Genomic DNA, 20,883 nt, shown 5'->3' on the forward strand with positions numbered 1-20,883 from the left:
TTCCGCCCTAGTTGGAGAACTCCGCAATTCCCCCTGGAGTGGAACTCCAGCAGCTTGATCACCTGCCAACAACTCCCTGTAAACGAAGCCTTACGACGTATCCTCCGTGTTGCATGCCCGAGTTAGACCCGAGCTACCCGGTCTACAAGAGCTCCTCGATTAGCGACTAGAGATTAGAATTGTTGCAAATACGATTGAAGTGAGAAGTCACTTCTTGCCTGCGCTGTATACGACTCTACAGTGTAAGTAAAGCCATCTCTGTTTTTCCAATTGATACGTGTCTCGTCTGTGCCTAATTCCGCTCCGGTGATAGAGTACCCATCTGCCCGCCACAGGATCACAGCCGCAACCCCAGCTAGCATTCCCGAGAGCTCCTGATCCTCGATTCCCCCTCGGCCCCCACAAGAATGAGCCACTCCAAATTGCTCAGAGGCATCTCAGAGCCCTGCCTCACATTCAGATGAAAGCTAGACAGAAACCAGCTAGAAAGTTGTCAACTTTAGAACTGGCTGGCTGTTTCTTACAAGCAGCTGCTAAGCTCCTCCTCGTTGTCGGTGAGAGAGCTCGGTGGACATGCTAGGAACCTCTCCAGCGGATCCCAGAATCACAGGTAAAAGCTACCTTACCAGCGCAGGAGCTCACTCTTGCAATGGAGTACACTCCAGCTGTGTTTAATTTCCTCCTCCTTTCCAGCTCTTCTCTTTTGATTGCTCATTTTAGGTAGAGCTAGTCAGAAAATGTTAGCTTCTTTCTCGGTGGAAAATGTTGACTTTTCCTGTTGAAAAATGAAGCAGGCTATTCCCCAAAATCTTTGACTAAAACCCCCAATTTTCCAAAGAAATTTCAGATGGAAACATGTCACCAACCCTTGTCAGACCACTGAGGTATGTTACAAAACACCTTGGATTGAAATACCACCACTATGCAGACAGCAGATATACTTCCTCACCTGGAATTGATAATGGAGCATATGGGACAATATGAAATCTGGGACACAGCTGCCTGAATATTACCAGTGGTGCCCCGCCTCTGCCTTCAGCAAAGGAGTCAGTGGCCTGTTAACGACCCTTTCTTTTCTTCAATTGTCTTTTTAATGGTCATTCCACTAATCAAGCTAACCTCTTAGGGCAATTTTGCTGCCTGCTAGAGCTTCCTATTTCACAGCTCTTGTTGTGTCCCCCCCCCCAACATGATGCTCATTTTAATTTTTCACTAGCTGGCCAGGACTGGCCTCCAAAATCCGGGACTGTCCCAGCCAATCTAGGATGTACAGTCACCCTATTTATGGATATCCTTGGCACGATAGAGGGGATACTTGTTCAAAGAGTACTTTCAGTAATGCAATTACTCTGATTAATGCTTTATGACTGTCAAAAGTGTGGGTAAAGTCTCCAAGTCCTACTAAAATTATGGTTTTTCCTAGACACGCATACAACAGCAGTGGGCAGAAGTACCTCACTTCCAGATGGGGCTAGTCAATGTTTTGGTAATAGGCATTACATGGATGCTTTTTAAAGTAGATACACTGAGAAGCAGCACATTGTAGTGTTACTTGAGGCTTTCCCTTAATTTCCAGATTAACTTCAAGGTCCTCTTTGGAGTTGGTTAGCATGTAGCCACATTAACAGGGTAGCCATCTTTACGACTGTCCCCCTGTCCACTTCATATCTATGAACTGTATTATCACCAGTGAGGCTGCAGTTGATGAAGCCCAACAAACTCATGGGAGACATGGGCAGGATGGTCACAGAAAAAGCTACCACTAAAGATTTGACTTCTGCATGATATATTCAGAGAACAGTACCAGACTGTAAAACCTTTCCGTTAATTAAAAAAAGTTACTAAACCAACTAGTAACACCTTCATAGTCATTATCCCAAAATAATCTTTCAAAAAAACCACGTTTGCTAGGTATGATAGAGGTCCTGTTCATACCAGCAACAATTCTAATAACGCTGACATCTGGAACCTAAAAAACTGAAGTGATGGGAATATTAGAAATTCATGGATATTTGCCTTATTGCAAACTGAGGATTAGAAAGTGTTGTGATGCTCATCTCCTAAACCTGTGTTGAGATGTCTCGCTCACCACCTACACCATAATCCAAAAGGCTAGGCATTTAGGATAGGGGTTCCTACTTTCTCAAAGTATAAAGCACCAGTACTGCTCACTGCTAGAAGTAGGATTCTGACTGGCAGGACCAGTACCTCTCTTGTTCTAAAATGATGACATAAACCCTAATCAAATTAGGCACCAGGAATAAAAAGTATACATACAACAAAGTAGATGTACAACACATACAGGTTGTAGCTAAATATCTGAGGGAAAAATCAAGATTAACTCCCAAATAAATTGTGGCATTTCTAAATAATTTACCTAATTTTAACTGAATTTGCCTGTACGTATTTTGAGAATTGAAAAAGCAATGTTTTAAGAGCAGTGAGTTTAGTACAGATGGTTGTTTGTTTATTTTTAAATAAGAAGAGGTTTTTCATTGTCAAATAATCCACCATTAAACTACCCACCTTTCTCCTACACCCAATCAGAGTCTAGCTCAGCTTTAAAGAGGACAAAAAAAATCTTGCAAGATGCAGACAAAACACGATTCATCTTGCTGAAAACTTCTACATCTAGATATGTTGTTACACTCGAGACTCCTATCTCCCCTCCCTAAGCCATGGTATAACTTTCAAATAGTTCATAGAAATGACCTTATATTATTACATTTACAGGTGGAGCTTAAATTATCCACACCAATTGCATCATTGTTTCTATGGTAACTAATGTACTTCTAAAAAGGGAGACCTTGAAAGGACCAAAAATGAACAAAATAAGCAGCAAAAGCAACTGATGGCAAGGGCTGCTATTAAGGCTTTAATGTTGCTTGTTTGGAAACACATTCACTGGGGATTCTGGCACTTCTGAACAATGTGGTCAATCTACATGCACATCATTGAAGTGTTACCAGTAGGAGCACCATCTCTTGTTTACATTGTATATTTTGTTCAGGTTGTGTCTCTTTGCCTTTTTTCCTTTTGAAGTACATTAGTTACTATGGAAACAATAGAAGTAATTGATGTAGATATTAGCAAACTCCACCTTAAATGCAGGATGAAATCAATGTAGATAATCACATGTAACTGATATTATAGGGACATGCAGAATGAAGGGAGCCCTTGCTACAGTGGAACTAAAACAATCCTGTTGTGCTCAACTTGGCAAAAGTAAGTGATACTTGCAGCATGAGGATTTGCTGTACAGAACCAAAGAAAGAAGCTTTTAAAGACAAAAGGCTGCAATAGCTGGGGAGTGAATTTTGCAGCGGTTGTGCTGGGAGCCCACTTCTTTAGACCCCGAGGGGTTGAATTTTGTCATTAAACACATGCAACACCCTAACACTGAACTTCTGTCCTCAGATTTTAGCCCATGATGACAGATTCAACCCATGTCATGGAGAAATATAGCATATGATTTTTCAGAACCACAGTGTGTTAGCAGAGATACAGACCAGTGCAAAGTGAAAGGTGGAAGATTGCTTCCATTCTAACTTGGTTTTGACACCCTCACTACCATTTGGGGAAAGACAGGGGGGAAACCCTGCTCCCCTCCACCTGAAATTTGTCAGGGATCACAGTTTGCTTTTAACTCCAAAAACAATATAAACTAAAGGCTTATTTTATATATTAAACCAAATTATTATTTTGGTTAATTGGAGCACAAAAATTTAACTGTTGCAGGTTTTTTTAAAACATCTGTATAGCATGTGAAATTTTTCATGTTTAAGTGTTTCATGGAAGGCATGGTAGCGCTTGCAAATTCCATTTAATCTAATCTAAAATGTTGTTTCTGTTGAGTTTAGCCTTGAGGAAAAAAAACCTTACTAGTTTCCAACCCTGCAGAGAAGTTTCAAAGCTACACAAGAAAGTATTTTGTAACTCTTTACGAAGTATTTTGCCTCGGAGATATTATCATCCATTATTTTTTAAATAAGTGGCAGATACATCTAATGTTTTCCTAAAATTCAGATCTGTTATATCATAGTGTATTTACTCAAATAGACTTGAATATAAAATTGTTCTAGCAGTTAGACTGATAGCTAGTAGAAGGATCAGAGGTGAGAACTAGAGCAGCCTAGCACATTCCCCCTCTGCACCACAACCACCGTGGAGGAAAACTGTGTTGAGTAAGGATGACAATTCAAATCACATTTTGTTTTTTTCCTCACTTCAAAAAATTAACCAAAAATTTTTGCTCCTAGGTACAGTATTTGGATAGATACTGTAAGAAACTGTATTGCTAGATTAATACATTGGGGCCAAGATTTTCAAGAGAGTTTAATGAGTTGGTCATATGTTAACTTTTGGATTCTCGAGATCAGACATCATGAAGACACCAGACTCAACTACAGAACTTGAAGAGTAGTCACCCACTGAAAAAAGGTGTTTGTTTTTTTTTATAATGCCTCAATTTGGACATGCTGCGAATTATGAGGTACAAAATCAACAACCACTTTTGAAAAAGTTGGCGTTAATTAGCACAATAAGTTTCTTCAGAGGTGACACAACAAAAGGATGCAATTGATAAGGTAAAGGGTGAGTAGACAGTAATAATATTTCTATTATACTGCTTAAAAACAATAGTAAACCTAAGCTACACAAACTTAGAATTATGCTACTGTTACTACCATCATATTTTTCTGCCTGTTTGTTACTCATAAGAATGTGTGTCAAATTAGATATGTTATGAAATGTGTTAAGATACAAGATCCTTGCAGGGGGGGTTGCCCTTAAGTACTTGTATAGTAGCACTACACACAATAGGACTCTGATTCTGATTAGGGGTTATTATTCATATGACAAATGCTAAATAGCAGCATGCTAGATATTAGGGTAGAGGAAGTAAGATTCTACAGCTGTGAAATACAGGAGGGAATAAATAACATTTTAATTCAATTTGTAGGTAAGACCAGCTTAGGAAGAACTACAAGTACCAGTAAAGACAAAACAAAACTGAAGAGAACGAAAAAATAAGGTGTCAACCTGGACAAATGCAACATAATAGAAATATGTGGTAAGACAGAAAGAGAAGAAAGCTGTAATGCTGAAATAGTCCATGGTAGAAAATAGTCAGCATATCAGAAATGAGTTTATGATGAATGGATTTTGCATTGTCAACTAAAAATTAATATATAGGACCTGAAAAACAAAGAAGTATTTGAACCCCACAGCAGGGAAATAATAATCCCACCCTATTTCCATTCACTCATGGGCTGTTGCTGGTCTTTGAGTAAGGATAGCCTAGCAGTTATGGCAACAGCACTCGAGTCAGGCAACTCAGGTTCAATTTCTTGGTCTGCTACAGATTTCACACGCAGCCTTGAACTCCTCAGTACCCCATCTGTAAAACTAGAATAATAATATTGTGAGAATTAGTACATTAGAGAAAGTGAGGTGCACAGGTACTAGTTTCAGGACTGCACAAGTATGTAAAGCAGCAGTTGTATTTGAGCCCCTAACAGAGTTTTCAGGAGCGGTCTGCTGTGTTAATTTTTCTGGATTGCTGAGAGTCTGCTCACGGTTCCATTGCATTGCCTGCACATGCGGAACCGGCTTTGTTCTCACTCTGACACTTCATGCAGCATTTGAGCAATGTGTTTTGCCAGCTGAGCAAAGCTGTTTCCCTTCACAGTGGGCACATCTACACATGCACTTGAATGCACAGTAGCCTATTTTACTATGCATTAGAGCATCACGGCAAAAACTATGCTTATACACCAATGTGCAATAAAAGTAGGCTATTGCACGTTGTGTCTCTGAAAAGGAGTGAGCTTTCACTACTGCACGTTAGAGCAGCCTAATGCACATTCAGTTAGTACCTCACATTAGAGGTACTAAACTTAATGCACAGTAGCAAAAGCACAATTGTAGATACACCCAGTGAAAGATATGAATATGTCCCACATTTTCACATGTGGAAAATACTCTGTGAGAGGTTCTTTACTTGATAATTTGTTAGTGGAGGGTGAAAAGAAAAACTACTAATTGGAGCTGGTCTAATATTGTTATTGAAGACTCCAGGTGTGAGAACTACTCTTCAGTTTAAGCTACCTGTTCTTCCAAAATTGCTAGAACACACCAGCAACAGGTAGAAAAGTGATGAAATGTATTTTAATTACAAATTTTAATAATATAACCAGCGCAGAAAGATATTCCACCCATGTAGAACAGGCTTTTTGTAATTTAAGGAATCATTTGTAAATGAACCCAACATCTTCCTACCAAAGGATGCCTCTTTAAAATATTAGTAACTAACTCTAATTCTTCCTCAGAAACACCTTAGGCCGCATCCAGACAAGCACAGCCACGCAATACACGGTGCTGCAGACACATCTGCAGCGCCACATACTGCAGGTTCAGTTGTTCTCCACAGGGAACCAAATGTCCACAGCGCTCCTAGCTGTCCACAGGAAACCAAATGTCCACACCACATGTGGACACGGCCTTAGTGTCCACAATGTCACCAGGGACCTTGTAGAGGAAGCCATTACTCGTTTGTAAATACAGTTTACTAAATGCCAGGCATTCCAACAGGTACAGCATTTTAACTTCTTTGCTGCAGCAGCTCTGAAGCCTTACCATTTTTGATAGAATACATCTCTAAATCTTTGTATCTTCAAATATACTGTAGAGCTTTATGAACACACATTTGTGCCCATTCCAAAGAGGTGTCAAGGTTAAAAATAAAATTATGAGAGAATTACATTCCAGGAACTGAAGTGAGAATGCATCTGGAACAGAAAATCTACTGGAGCTACAATAGACTTTTTTCACAACAAAGTTGCATAGTTTTTGTATGGCTATAGATAGTATAACTGATTCCAACAGACGTCTTTTAAAGATAACAGCATCTTGAAAAGCCAGCTATAAATTTAATCTATCATTCAGACTAATCTTGATATCCACTCGGGTATAGCTGACACTTTTCATGATTTTTTCAATATTAATAACGAGCATCCTATTATGCTAGCTGTCACAGAGATACCTGTTACCCCTCACACCATACTTTGACCAAATCAATGAATTTAATGTCTTGGTTAAGTTCCATCTGGATATCAAGTATCGGCAAAGCTATTGGGAAGCCCTCCTAAACTATACATGTAATAGCTGGGATTAGAAAAGTAAGCTGCCTAGGTCCAGGTAAAGATGGAGATATTGCTTCAAGAGTCTCATGTTTTTCTCAGTGCAACAGAGATTCTTTAGCTGTCTTAAGAGTCTGAAATAATTTCTGGGCTGGTAGAGGACTAGGAGGACTTCAGCTATCAGTTTTCTTCTTCTATATTCCACATGTACTCCTTTTCAAGGCAGTTCACATCTCTCTGCTCAAGAACATTATCTCCATTTTCCCAGAAAAGCTTTGACCTCTGATTGCTCCCAGGTTTTAGAAGGGATATAAATGCTCACTCTTAAAATCCCAAGCTAGCTTCCAGGAGGAAGATCCCCTATAAGTACCATCATTTCCACACATTTTTCCATACCTTTTCTGAATGAAGTAAGTGGTACTGGCTACTGATGCAGCAGATGTGATCTTCAAGTTGATGGATGATTAGCCCAAGTCTGTGTGGCCACATCTGTGTTTTTCTTCATACACACCACTAATAGGGCTGTTAGAAGATGCATACATTTCATCTTTAGCACATTTGTTTTTCAGGCCTGTTCCCCATGTAAGGCTGGCATACTTACTAAGGCAACAAGTCTTGTGCAAAAAACTGGCTTGGCTGTCAGCCTGCTGTTTGTACTTACCTGTCCACAAAAGGACATCTGGAGGCAATCTGAGAACACAACATTTTTCATTGGATCCAGTGAACAGGTTTATGTCCTCATGGTATTTCTGGATGTCTGTTTCAAAAAAAGTCCCACTCAGGCACTGCCCCTATTCATGGTACCAGTAACCCCAGGTGATAGAAATGAATAGCTACAGAAAGACACAGTCAAGACAGTGAAATTTCAGACTTCCCCAAATCTTTAGCAGTAAAAACTGGAACACAGCCACATTGCTTTTGACTACTCCGTGATCAATTTTCAAAAGTTCTTGACTTTGAGCGATCTGTGGGTATGAATCTTTTCTAGAAGCTGGCTGGTTATTAAAGGATCTGTTTCTTTGGTCAAAGAACAGATTGGCAAGTTATCCACGAACAGGCATAGAGGTTAAACAGCAAATCAAACCTTGCTGAAACAACTTGCAGTCACTTCTTAGGATTCTGGATCCAAAGAGCAGATTAATAGAGAGTATTCACATTGCATACACAAACTTGCATGCACATTACAAAACTAACATTTTAAAAATAGATCCCTCAAACAATAGTGACAAAAAAAAACCCTTAATCACTGTTCAAAAGTGTTCTCTCTGTAAAACTGAATTGGTAAAATGAAGTAATAGTGTAGTATTTTCCCTCCATTCAAAGCATTTCTTCCTTTTATGCCATGTATTGACTGCAGCCAGATTTGGTACATTTTATTGGCTTAGATCCACTCTGCTTGCAAAAAAAATAATAGTTCAAATGATGTGACAAGTTACATTGGAATAATAGTGCATACTCATTTTGAAGCAAGACAACAGACAACACTTGTTTTGACAGTTTACTTTGATCTTTACATTCTACAGACTGGACATGTACCAGCACATAGGTATATTTTAAGCTCTACACATGCTTCCGTGTTAAAAGAAGAAAGAAAATCCCACTAATCAGTTATTAGGGCCGTGCGAAGCTCCAGTCACTGATTCGATTCAGCAAAGATTCAGCCCAATTCGGTGGCCGAATCTCCGAACCCAAATTGAATCAGGAGACCCTTTAATCTCTCTGAATTAATTCAGAAAGATTAGATGATTCAGACATGGACACAGCTTTAAATGTTTTTTCTACACACCTCAAGGTACCAGGCGGCTTGTGAATGCTGAGATGGTGGGGCGGATGGAGCATCACACAGAAGCACAGGAGGGTCCCCAGCACACTTGGCAGCAGACTCAGAAGCGGACCAGAAGCACTTCCGATCCACTTACAGGTCTGCCAGGGAGCGTGTGGGGGACACCCCCTGGGTAGGCATCTGGAGCCTCCTGGGTCTGGGGGGGGCACCCGAGGTCCCCCTGTGGCCAATCGCCAAGCCAGGGGCACAGGAAGGGGGTCACAGCCGAGCATGCGGGGAGCCCCACTGCGTTCCTGTGGAACACTCCATCCACCCCACCACTGCAGTGTTCACAAGCCATGCCTGGTACCTTGAGGTATGTAGAAAAAATATTTAAAGATGTGTCTATGGCCGAATTGCTGATTCTCTGAATCAACACTGAATCTTCAAATTCCGATTTGGCCAAATCAAATCGGGACAATGATCTGAATCAACTAATCAAATCACTGTCCCCAATTTGGGCTAAATCCAAATCAGATATCTTCCATTTCGCACACCCCTACCAGTTATCCTGGTTTGGAAGCACTACACAAAAATGCTTTAGGTTGCATGGTTCATATATATATATTTTTTTTACTGTCTGAAGAAGCAAGGTTTGGCCAGAAATATTAGGACTCCATCTTCTCCCCAACCTAAGGATATGGCCAAAATAGCTTGGTGTAGAAAACAATTGGCAATAGTATGCCTTTTCCTTCCTATGTGATGAGCCCTAAGGAATTATAAACAACTACATAGGTAAGAAAAGAGGCATACTCTCAGTAAGCCATTAGTAGAACAGTCCACTTCACTGGGAAAATATTCTTGAATAGCTAAAAACAATGCCTCCTTCAGTTGGCAAAATGCATTACTATTTTCTTATTACTAGTGCCTCGTAAAAAATCCAAAGTACAGTCCTAAGCGTAACAGCATTTGAGGCAGTGCATAGATAGTTTTAGTCTATTCCAGAATGCACCACATTTCTCACATGCAACATACCTTCTCCCCTACCCCACCCAAAAAACCAGCTGTTAGAAAATGGGAGTATGCCTTATATGTGAAATCTAGAGTAAAAGCAGGTTCTGTGTTTTCTGGAGAAAACCAAAAGTAAAATCTGCAGTGATCCATGAGGGGCAGAACTATTAGCAGGCTTAGCTCCCTAGCAGCTGCTATGCAGTGATTTACTATACGAAAAAGATCTTTTTTCCTTCGTTCTGCCTTTCAAAAGCAAGGTGTGTATTATAGTCCAGGATGTAATGTATGTAAGAAAACATGGTATATTCCCAGCCAGATTTCAGTGCAATTATCTTCCTGTAAAAAAATTATATAAATGGCATTTTTTTTCCAGAAGAGGAATAACAATATGCGGTTGTAGAATAGGGAGCAGGGCTCCAGACCTGAGACTCAACAGTAACAAAAAAAGGGAGGATAGAGAACATGCACTCTGCATCTCAAAACATGTATTTGAAAATAGCTTTTAGAATTAGACATTAGCCTTGTCATAACTGCATCCATTTCAAACTTGGAGATCCATTGTTTATTCCAGAACCATATGGTACATGGCAAATGTTCATGATAAAATAGCAACATCTGCAGTAGCTGCCACAGTCCCAGATTCAAAACTAGAGGTAGTTAGTGCCAGGGTCTACAAGTTCCCTCAAGTTGAGAGTTTTCCAAAACATGTGGCCCATCTCTAGCTTTTTTCATTTAACATTAGATGATTTGACTGCCATACTGCTGCATCATTGTACACATGAATGATTGATTACAACTGTTTTGTTCAGAAAAGTTGAAATACACACTTTATTGTAAAAATACAGTTCAGACTTGCATACAAGATAAACCACACCCCCTCATCTCTCGGTGCTCACACTGCTGGGGTAGCTCCACCATCCACCAGTGCCATAGTAAACCTGAGAAAAGGAAACAAGCCTCAAAACAAAAAAACCCAAACCTTTTTTTAAACAGTCTTGCTACAATATCCTTTGTCTAGGAGTTGGGGGGGGGGGGGGGGGGAAGGGAAGGAAGCCACACAGATTTCTGATCAAAATGCAGAAGTCTTAACATCTGCAGATCAAAATTCCCTGATATTTTTGGGCCCTCTTGATAAAAGTGTTTTGGTAACTAACCAAAAGGTCTGTATATGTTTGGATTCTACATGGATTCACAGCAAAGTGTGCTATAAAACTATGGAAGGCGTACCCTACCTTTAACTACCTTCTCTTCATGAGTGTGTAATAATGCAAGTATCAGTTAAAGTCTAAGCATCCTAACAACTTACAAAAGATGTATGTACATTATTTGCATTAAATTACTAAAAATAAGTTTAAATTTATTCCATTTCCTTTCACTATGAAAAATTCTGTACAATATAGAAAGACTTTTTAAAAAGCTCATATGAACAGTAGCAATAAAACTGCAAGAAGATATTCAAGTTCCATGCATACGTTTCAAGATTATACAACAATTCTGATGTTTTTATAAGAAAAATATTTAGTTAATCTTGTAAAAAAATACAGGAGTATCTTCCTGTTAGAAATTGTGTTAAAGATGGTGAAAGATACGTATTTTCAATTATAAAAACAAATGCAAGACAATGCAAGTAATACACTAAACTTTTTGTTATGGCCTTCTCATTTTCAGAGAAAGGCCAGAATGGATGTAAACATTAGATTTTGTAACTAATGTACTTGAGGTCTTCTCAAGCATCTTCTTTTGTATTGAAATAATGGATGGCATTTCAAATGAGCCAAGTGCCAAGAGGGAGGGGTGAGGACAAGGGAGGAAGAGACAAGGGTGAAACAAATCTCCAGAAAAACTGACTGTAAAAAGCACTTGTGGCAGATGCCTAATTTTGCACATCTTGCAGAGGCAAAGTTTCCCCTGCAGGTAAAACTGTGCCCCGTTCAACTCAATGATAACTCCAACTGACATCAGCAGAGCCAGATTATCACTCTAGGTACTTCGCCTCAGTAAGGCTGCAAGAGCAGGACCAACGGCACTGTGCTACTGGACAACAGCCTGTACTGAAGCGACATGTTCACATCAACTTTCAGCTAAGACACCAATACTGATTTGGTATTCAGCACTGTCAAAAGTAAGTTACAGCAGTGGTATAACTGAAAATATCAGTACATACATAAAATAATACATTATACAATCAGTTATAGTAGCTAAATGATAAAAAGTATGGGGTAGATATAGCTACAGTCCAATCCTGGCTATGGTGACAACACTGTAGTAGTATTAACGGTTGACTATATTTCCTTACAAAATTTCAAAGCTTATGAGAGTGGCATTCAGTAAAACTGGGTAAATTATTCAGTATGTCATTAAATTATGTAAATATGCAAAAGAGGAAGGCCTCCTCCTTTGAGGAGATTTGAAATAGCTAGAATTGTAACAAAATCTCACCCTGCAACTTAAATACCATTAAAAAAAACAAAAGGCAGTGGCAGAAATACAAACTCTTCACAACAAGCATGAGAATGCTTTTATCATGCTTTTCACAACAATAAGCAGGAGAATAACATTACATTACTTATTATTTCTATGAGTGAAACCCAGTTTTACTCGGTATAGGAAGTTACAAGTTTGCAATTTCTAGATAATATTTTGTATTAAAATAATTAGTATCATCAGAGATCCTGTATTTTCCAGCTACTTGGAAGCAAAACTCAATGTCATATTGTAGACAGGGTTCTCCCTTTCACAACAACATTTAAGACTGAAGGAAAAGACCATTACTGACACGAATGTAAAGTAATGGCATTGAACACATCTGACAGTATGTATATATAAATCTTTCTTACGGAAAAAAACATTTGTCCTGTTTCCTTTAGTTTATAAAAGGCACTTCATGTATAGCTAAAGCTCTGCTAAAATAATTATGTTAGCTTTCCAGTTAGACAATAAATGTAAAGCCTTGTTACCATGAAGATAGAAGAACACTCTCTACAACTGTTATTACTGCAGATTTATCTATTAAATACTTTAGTTAGGTTTTGCATCATACAATATATATTTAAAAGAAAGTATTTTTTCTGAATTCAAGAAAACAAAAATAGATCTTCATATGCTACTTCCGTGTTGGAGAGATGATCTCTCAATAGGCTAATATACAAAATATATTACGCTCATACCAACAAAATTAATTTTGTATAGACCTTTCAGAAGTGAGTCCTCAGTCTTTTATTTTCCTCTCGCAGTCTCTCAATTTCAGCTACTAGACTTTCATTTACAGAGTATCTTTCAAGTAAGGCATGCATTTCATTCTAGAGGGGAGGAAAAAGAAAAACAAGTATTCGCCATCATCAACAGCTAACATTTCCTTTCCAATATTTATTCAAAGCATTTTCCCTTTAACTCTTCTGAAAATTCATTTAATGTTGACAAGGTGGTAATATACTCTTTTCCCTTAAAAAAGTGAAGCATTTGATAAGTCACTAGTATGACATTTTAATGCTACTATACAATATTTCCCTCTTTAATTCATTATGCACTAGTGCATATTAAACCAAAGTTTGTCTTTATTTCACTTTAGAAAGTAAATATATTCTTCATCTGCCATAAAAATGCAATACTGATTACAGATTTTTTTTAATCAACCAAGGAGTGAAATCTTTAAAGCTCTGTAAGTTACTTCAACTTTGAAAGTACTTACATGCTGAAACATATGATGACACTCCTGAATTTGAAGCTCTCCAAGTCCTTTCCCCATGCCCCCTCTACCCCAGAATATTTCAACATAACTGTGATAGCATGGGAGAGGGTGCTCTCCAGGGTGCTGGAGAATAGGAATCCCTGAATGCGTCTCAGTCCCCAGAGGTTCCAAGGATAGCAATGGGACGAGGATAGAGCAGAGTATTATGGGATTCTAGAAGACTGATACAGACATTTCAGGAGGCACATCAGAGATGTTCCTCACTTTTTGCAGGTCATTTTTTAAGCACTTCAGCCATTTTTAAATGCTTCTTCAGCTGTACACATCTGCACCCTTACTTTTTGGAGCACTTCAAAGTCACTTGGAGTGCTTCAAAACACATCTGTGCAGGGCCTGAGAGGTACGAAACATTCAATTGCAAGATATTTCTTCTATTTGACCCACCAACTCCTCACCACTGTTCAACTTCTCAAAAAAACCCCACAAACTGCTGACCAAGTCTCCTTCACATCTTTGTGGAACATCTACATCTGGAATCTAGAGTTGTTTTCAGTTGCATTTTGAATTAAACCAGAGCCTGGTTCAAGGATACCTATCAGTGTATATAATCACAATTCCCAGCAATAATCACTGATGCATATATGATTAAATATTGTAATGATTGTTAAAGAAAACTCCTGCTGGAGGGCCTATCAATCTTTATTAAATATGATCATTATCATCTCTCCCTTCTCCCCTTTCATCTGTTTTTGGCTTTCACTTATTGGATCCAGAACTGTATAATGACCCCACTCTTGCAATTCACTGTACCTGTATAGAGACCTATTGATGTAAAATGAGACTCCACAAAAGGCCGAGGTATACCCAAATAGATCTTAGTCAGATGTAGCCTAAGATTACAAACTCCTCATGGTTATGCCAGCACCTCAGAACACCACCATGTACCTGGCCACTCAAATAACAAAATGCCCCCTCATTCTGATTGTTAATTCTCTCTCTTGGTTCTACTCTAGTATAAAGCAGTATAAATGCATCCCGTACCCTACCATGTTCTTGTATGACAACTTCATGCCTGATCACGTACAGATTCTCCCTCCTTTGGTCTGGAAGCTTGTTTCTTTTTGCCCATGAACCCCAAATTAAAAAGGACACATTGATGGCAAAAGACAATTGCTTGCTTCACCCCAATCCTCCTTCCTCCCACTTGAAAGATCCCAGTCTAACTGGCAAATTTAACAGATAATACAGAGCCATTAAACAGGTTAGTTCCTCCAAACTGCAGCAGAAAACACTAGGGGAAAAGGTGAAAGAAAAAACAACTCCTTTTTAGTTTTTTCTTCCTCTTTCATTAATGAGGAGAAACATTACTTTGGGCATGTCTTCACTGAGGTGACAGCCTGTTCGAGACACTAACTCCAAGCGCACCCCATCCAGCCACCCCCACATGCATGCTCCAAATAACCTGGCAAAGGTGCTTTGTGATTGCCCCCAGAGGCTATTCTCAAGCACATCAGAAACTAAGGTCTGAGAACAGCCAGAGTTGCCCCTGGTGCAACCTCACCAGCCTATTTTGGGAGTTGAAACTTGTAAGTAGGAGTGGGTGGGTGGGGAATGCCTGGGACCCTTCTAGCCAGGAGTTGTTAGATTCAGGACTTATTTTCACCTATCTGTTCAGAGCAAAAGAGCCAAACTAGTGGTCTGTGAATGTCAAAGTTTAGCCCAGGTGACCTGAATAAAAAGAGGCGGTTATATAATGTTTATATTATAGTAGTTTATGAGCTTCAATTGTATTCCTAAGCCACAGGCCAGTATTTCTCTTCATGGGAATATAGACATGGTAAGAAGCGATTTAAAAAAAAGAATAATGCAAAGGCAAACACATTTTGTTTTAAGACAGTATGTAGGTGGGATACCCCCCACACAAGTGTTTTGCATTACACTGTGCAGTCAGCACTAGCTGAGAGCACAAAAATAGATCTGTTTCTATTAGCACAAAGCACAGCCAGAGAAGGGGAAGGAGAGTGAAAAGAAAAACCAATGCTAGTCAGTTTCTCTTTGGCATCTCATTTATCAAAAAATAATTACTTAACTTAGTTTGTCTTTTAATAGCTTATTAGATTTCAATATCTAAGGTTTGTTCAGCCTGAGAAAAATCAACACAAACTAATATGCAGGTGTCTTCCCATTCATTTCTCTTGTACATTTCTTTATTTAGGATGTAAAGGAATATGCTTGTTTTTGAGTTTTGACCATAAAGTGAATACCACACTTCACACAAAACACAAAAACTATCATCTAAATACCAATTCACATTGCTGCTTGTACTTACTAACTGCACATGAAACTGTTTGATCATCTCCACTTGCAAATTCACAATGTCTCGATGGCATGCTTCTCTGGGGAGACAAATAAAAAACCCAAATTATACCTTATCTTCATTGTCAATTTCACAAAGACTAATTCTCTTTTCATTCCGAAGTACATAAGCTGCTCCACTTGATCCCCACCACCGTAGGATATTGTAGAAACAAATGTGGGGACTCTTACTGTCCCCATTCCTAACTGGTGCATAAATACCAGAGTTATGAAATAATTCAGTATGGCCTGTATCTGTTCACATCACCCAATTTCAGCAGACCAGTTGTTGTGATATATCACTTTTAAACCCTTGGGGGGCAAAAAAAGGCATGCAAGAGCAATTTAAAACCTTGTCTCTTTGTTGATTATAGGACAGGGAATGTCAATAAAATACATTTAGTATTTTCATCTGCACATTACAGGTCTCTCTTAGATTTGTATTGTATTTTTATTCCATTTAAATTTTAAGCTCTGTTGGTCACACAGCACTATGCATAACAGTGATTCTCAATTCAACTGAAGTCTTTCACCTTTAATGGAGTATAAGAAGATTTTCAATATCAATCCACAGTCTGGGAAGGTACCTGCTTATTGCACCAGTGTTTAGAAAACTGATTATGCAACAAGCCATATCAAATTTGTCTCAAATCTACTGAATATTCCAGATTATGTAAGCATAAACCCAGCACAGATAGTCTAACTGAAAATCCCTTTTACTGGTAAGTAACCTTACTTTTTCTTAGAGCACTCTCAGTGCATATTCCTTATTGCCAGGGCTTTCTCTCTTCAAAAACTGTACTGGGAGATTGCTGTGCACAGCCACCAGACACTCTCATTGCTGGGCCCTAACTGAAGTTATGACTAATTGGAGAAGAAATTAATCCTATGGAATGATGGTGCAAGAGCTTTCCACATGACCCCCAATCCTCAGCATTTGGGAGTTCTTAGCAACAAACTTTGAGCTGTCAAAAACTTAGGAGTTTGGAGGAAAGTACTGGAGCCTGTTGCATCAAAATCTAATGCAAAAAACAGCTACAGTCAATGAAGTATGGATCAAACCAGTCTCCCCTTCCTCGCCTTCCAATCCCTGAGTTAATGGACAGAAAATATAAGACTAGAGAGGGGTTAGGCAAAATACAGCCCATGGGCCAGACCCAACCAACTGATTGGATCTCGCCCACAGCTGCCCTTCTGGTGCTCCGCATGAGGCAAGCCCCGCTCAGGGCAGCCTGCGCCTGCCAGCTCAGCCCTGGCCAGCATGCACAGCTTCTGGTGAGGCTGCTCTTGGTACGGCTGCTGCTCGGCTCCCCTCACCTCCAGAAGTGGCTCCTCCTCCTGCCTCTGTCGCAAAAATATCAGGAATGCGGCCACATCGGGCCACTTATCTACCAGTTTAACTATTACTATGTGGTCAACGCTTTAGAGTCCACCTGGCCAAACTAACTCTCAGAGACACCAAACCAATGGCCTCCTTCAGGGATCAGAACTGGCACCTCTTTTTTGACCTGTACATTAATGACCTGCCTGCAACTGGCTCACGAAAATTTGATTGTACTGATGACAGTGCCTTTGCCACCCAAGCTCATGACTTTTCAAGTATGGAACTCATACTTAACGGAGACATGAGACTGATATCAGAGTACTGCCTAAAGTAGAGCCTCAAACCAAATATCTCAAAGACTGTCTCAAGTGTTTTTCATCTACATAATGCCAGTGCTAATTGTGAACTCACTATCCTGCATTATCAAATTTAGACTCCTACTATTGCTTGCAACATAGAACCATTCATAAACTATTCAAGTTTGACCTAAAAAGATAGTATCTAACATTTGGCATGTCCAGTAAGTTGTGATATAAAAATGTCGGGGTATGTCTATGCACTATGAAATGCAACACAGATAAATCAAAGCTAGTTCTGAACAAGCCAGTCTGGGTATCTGAAGCAGCAGAGCTATGTCTAGGTGATGTTCTGCCTGAGCTGATTAGCCCTGTTCAGTAGGCTATATTAGCCTGGGCTAATTTGGATATATTGCCCTTGGTAGCCAAGCTAACTCATTCAGAGCTAGCTCAACTATTTCTACATGGCACTGTATCATACCACACATACTTATCCAAAAAGACAGAACCAAGGCATGCATGCACTTCCTATACAAAACAGTGATGCTAAGCCTCTTTTGTCTCCAAGTCTCCATCCTCCACAGTAAAATGATAACCTTTCTTTCCCTACTCAAATATATTTCTTTCACTTCCAGTGGTAGGTGGCTAATCCTTACTTCCTTGCTAACTCACTTATCTGAAGCAGAAAAAGGTTTCTCTTTAGTTGGTTTAAATTCTAACATGACTCCCTTAGAATTTCCTTGAGGTGGAAGTACAGCCATTTTCATTAAAATTGGGGATAGGATGAGGGAGGGGGAAAAAAAAAAGATAAAAAAATAGGATTGGCAAGAAATCAAAAAAGTTACTTTTCTTACGTTATCTTCTCTACATTAAAACAAAATCTACAGCATTTTTTCCTCTTCAATACAAATAAAAGGAAATATTTCTGGGGTAGGTGGAAGAACACCAAGACAGAAAGAAATATTCAGTCTCATGTCATATATAGCTTTTACATGCCACATGAAAAATACTGAGACACACTAAAAAGTGTTTTAAACAAACAACAAAAAAGAAAATAAGAAGATCAGGGGTAACTGCATTTTTAATAAGAGGTTGGATTGTGGATTGGTACAGGATGGTTTTGGTGGGTATGATCCTAATCTCAGTAAGGGGGCTGGATTGGATGACCTGTGGAGGTCCCTTCCAGCCCCTCGTCTCTATGATTCTATTACTCTATTTATACAGGCTTGCTATAACAGCACCTAGTGTTTGATCACATTGGACCAGGAGTTCTGAGAAGACTACTGCCATCACCTATAAAAAGGGACTGACTGAGAGCTGTTCCATGTTGGTAAGTGCATCAAAACAGCTATTCCAGTGTAGTTATTTCAGTGTAAACCCATTCCTGAATAAAAATGCCTTTCTAGATTGTGGGAGGAACAGCAGAGGCAGGTGGGGGAAGGGCTGGAATTCTCTTTGGAAAATTCTTTTCGGGCATATTGATTCATAGATGTTAGGGTCGGAAGGGACCTCAACAGATCATCGAGTTTGACCCCCTGCATAGGCAGGAAAGAGGTGACCCCAGCCAGATGCCTATCCAGCCTTTTTAGATGACCCCAGCTAGATGCCTATCCAACCTCCTCTTGAAGACCCCCAGGGTAGGGGAGAGCACCACCTCCCTTGGGAGCCCATTCCAGACTTTGGCCACTCTAACTGTGAAGAAGTTCTTCCTAATGTCTAGTCTAAATCTGCTCTCTGCTAGCTTATGTCCATTATTTCTTGTAACCCCCAGGGGCGCCTTGGTGAGTAGAGCCTCACCAATTCCCTTCTGTGCCCCTGTGATGAACTTATAGGCAGCCACAAGGTCGCCTCTCAACCTTCTCTTGCGGAGGCTGAAGAGGTCTAGGTGCCCTAGTCTCTCCTCATAAAATTGAATCTAATCAATAAAGTTTGTTGTCAGTCCTACCATGTGTTTTTAAAAACCCTACCTCTCCCTTTCTTACATATTTTTGGCCCTGAAATAGTAAACAATCCACAGGATTAAAATAATAATAATAATAAAAACATTTTAAAAATTCAGCAGCCTTACTGGCATCTGAATAACTATCCATTGAAAGAAATGGTGAAGTTCACAGTCTAAGTTATTCCAGTCTCTTTGCAAACAGTTGTCTTGGTTATACTCAGGTCACCTTTCACTTGCTTAGATAGGACTTTGTGTCATGTTAGCCAACAAATTAAAAAAAAAAAAAAACTATGGAGAAGGCACAGTTTCTTTAAAAATGATTACTGGTCAAAACAAAGATTAAAACTGAGACACGGGAAACAATTAGACAGGTAGCAGGGGAGAGCTTTCTGACTAGAAGAATCACTGGACTCTTCCAATTTCTCCAAAAGAAAAACAAAGCTGGAAAATGACACCAGACAGTGAAGTACAGGAACTATTTTTTATTGTCATCTAGTCTGTCATCACTTACAAAAATCTAGAATTTCAAGAAATGTAATATATTTTTGGCTCACTTTCTTATATTTTGTGCCAAGCAGCAAAAAGCCATCCCTCTGGCTTGCCTTGGGATGTTTTGCTTCAGTGAAGCAAAAGAACTTTCACTAATGGCTCCACATGCAGGAATAAATCAATGCCAACCAATGATCTTCATTTTCGATATTGGGTATTTCTTTTTATGTAAAGCTGCTCTTGTAAGATTTCTCTCAATGCTGCAGTCAATAACTGATTCCATAGCATTGTAGTTATCTAGACCTGAGCAAAGCTCAAAGCATTGCCTTAACAACTTACTTCCTTGTAAGTAAAAGAGCCACACTAACAGCTCAATATGTTTTCACCAGAACACAAAAGCAAAAGTGAAGTAGAGAAACTCTGATGGGATCCTGGTCACACCTAACCTGTCACTTAATTTTTTAAAAGTTTCAGATATCATAAGTTCATTAGATTCAACAATTTAAAACTACACATACAGAAATTGTAAAAAAGATAGCACTATAAAGCTTAAGACATATTGGGTCTGATATAACTGCCATTAAGTCTATAGGGCTGGCTGATGTTGTAGTGGTGACAGGCCAGAAAAAATGAGCAAGGCAAAGATTTTTGTGGATGATATCTTTTACTGGACCAACTGTAGAGCTCGGAGGGACACAAATTACACAGGTGGCCCAATAAGAAATAACACTAACAAAAATCCTCACATTTTGCACTATATCTATACTACCTTTTAAATTTATTTCAGTATGGAATTGCATTGGATCCCTAGGGACACTTTCGCACATGCTCAGAGGGGCTTAATTAGCTCCAAGAGCTGCTCTAATTAAAGCCGCAC

At 39.3% G+C, this 20,883-nt stretch overlaps 1 protein-coding gene across 3 annotated transcripts in view; it reads right to left on the reverse strand.

Moving 5' to 3' along the window:
• Nucleotides 1-10,584: 10,584 nt before the first annotated feature.
• NEDD1 (neural precursor cell expressed, developmentally down-regulated 1) overlaps nt 10,585-20,883 on the reverse strand; it is a 53,516-nt gene continuing 43,217 nt past the window's right edge. For 2 of the 3 annotated variants that reach the window (XM_025213438.1, XM_025213437.1), the window contains exons 14-15: nt 15,930-15,996; nt 10,585-13,211 (exon numbers count right to left, since the gene is read on the reverse strand). In XM_025213438.1, coding sequence (XP_025069223.1) covers nt 13,107-13,211; nt 15,930-15,996 — 172 coding nt within the window. In that variant the 3' untranslated portion in view covers nt 10,585-13,106. The remainder of the gene's footprint in view (nt 13,212-15,929; nt 15,997-20,883) is intronic. The other variant, XM_014523744.2, reaches the window with a different exon arrangement.

The sequence above is a fragment of the Alligator sinensis genome, unplaced genomic scaffold (genome assembly GCF_000455745.1).
Source record: "Alligator sinensis unplaced genomic scaffold, ASM45574v1 scaffold154_2, whole genome shotgun sequence".
NCBI lineage: Eukaryota > Metazoa > Chordata > Crocodylia > Alligatoridae > Alligator > Alligator sinensis.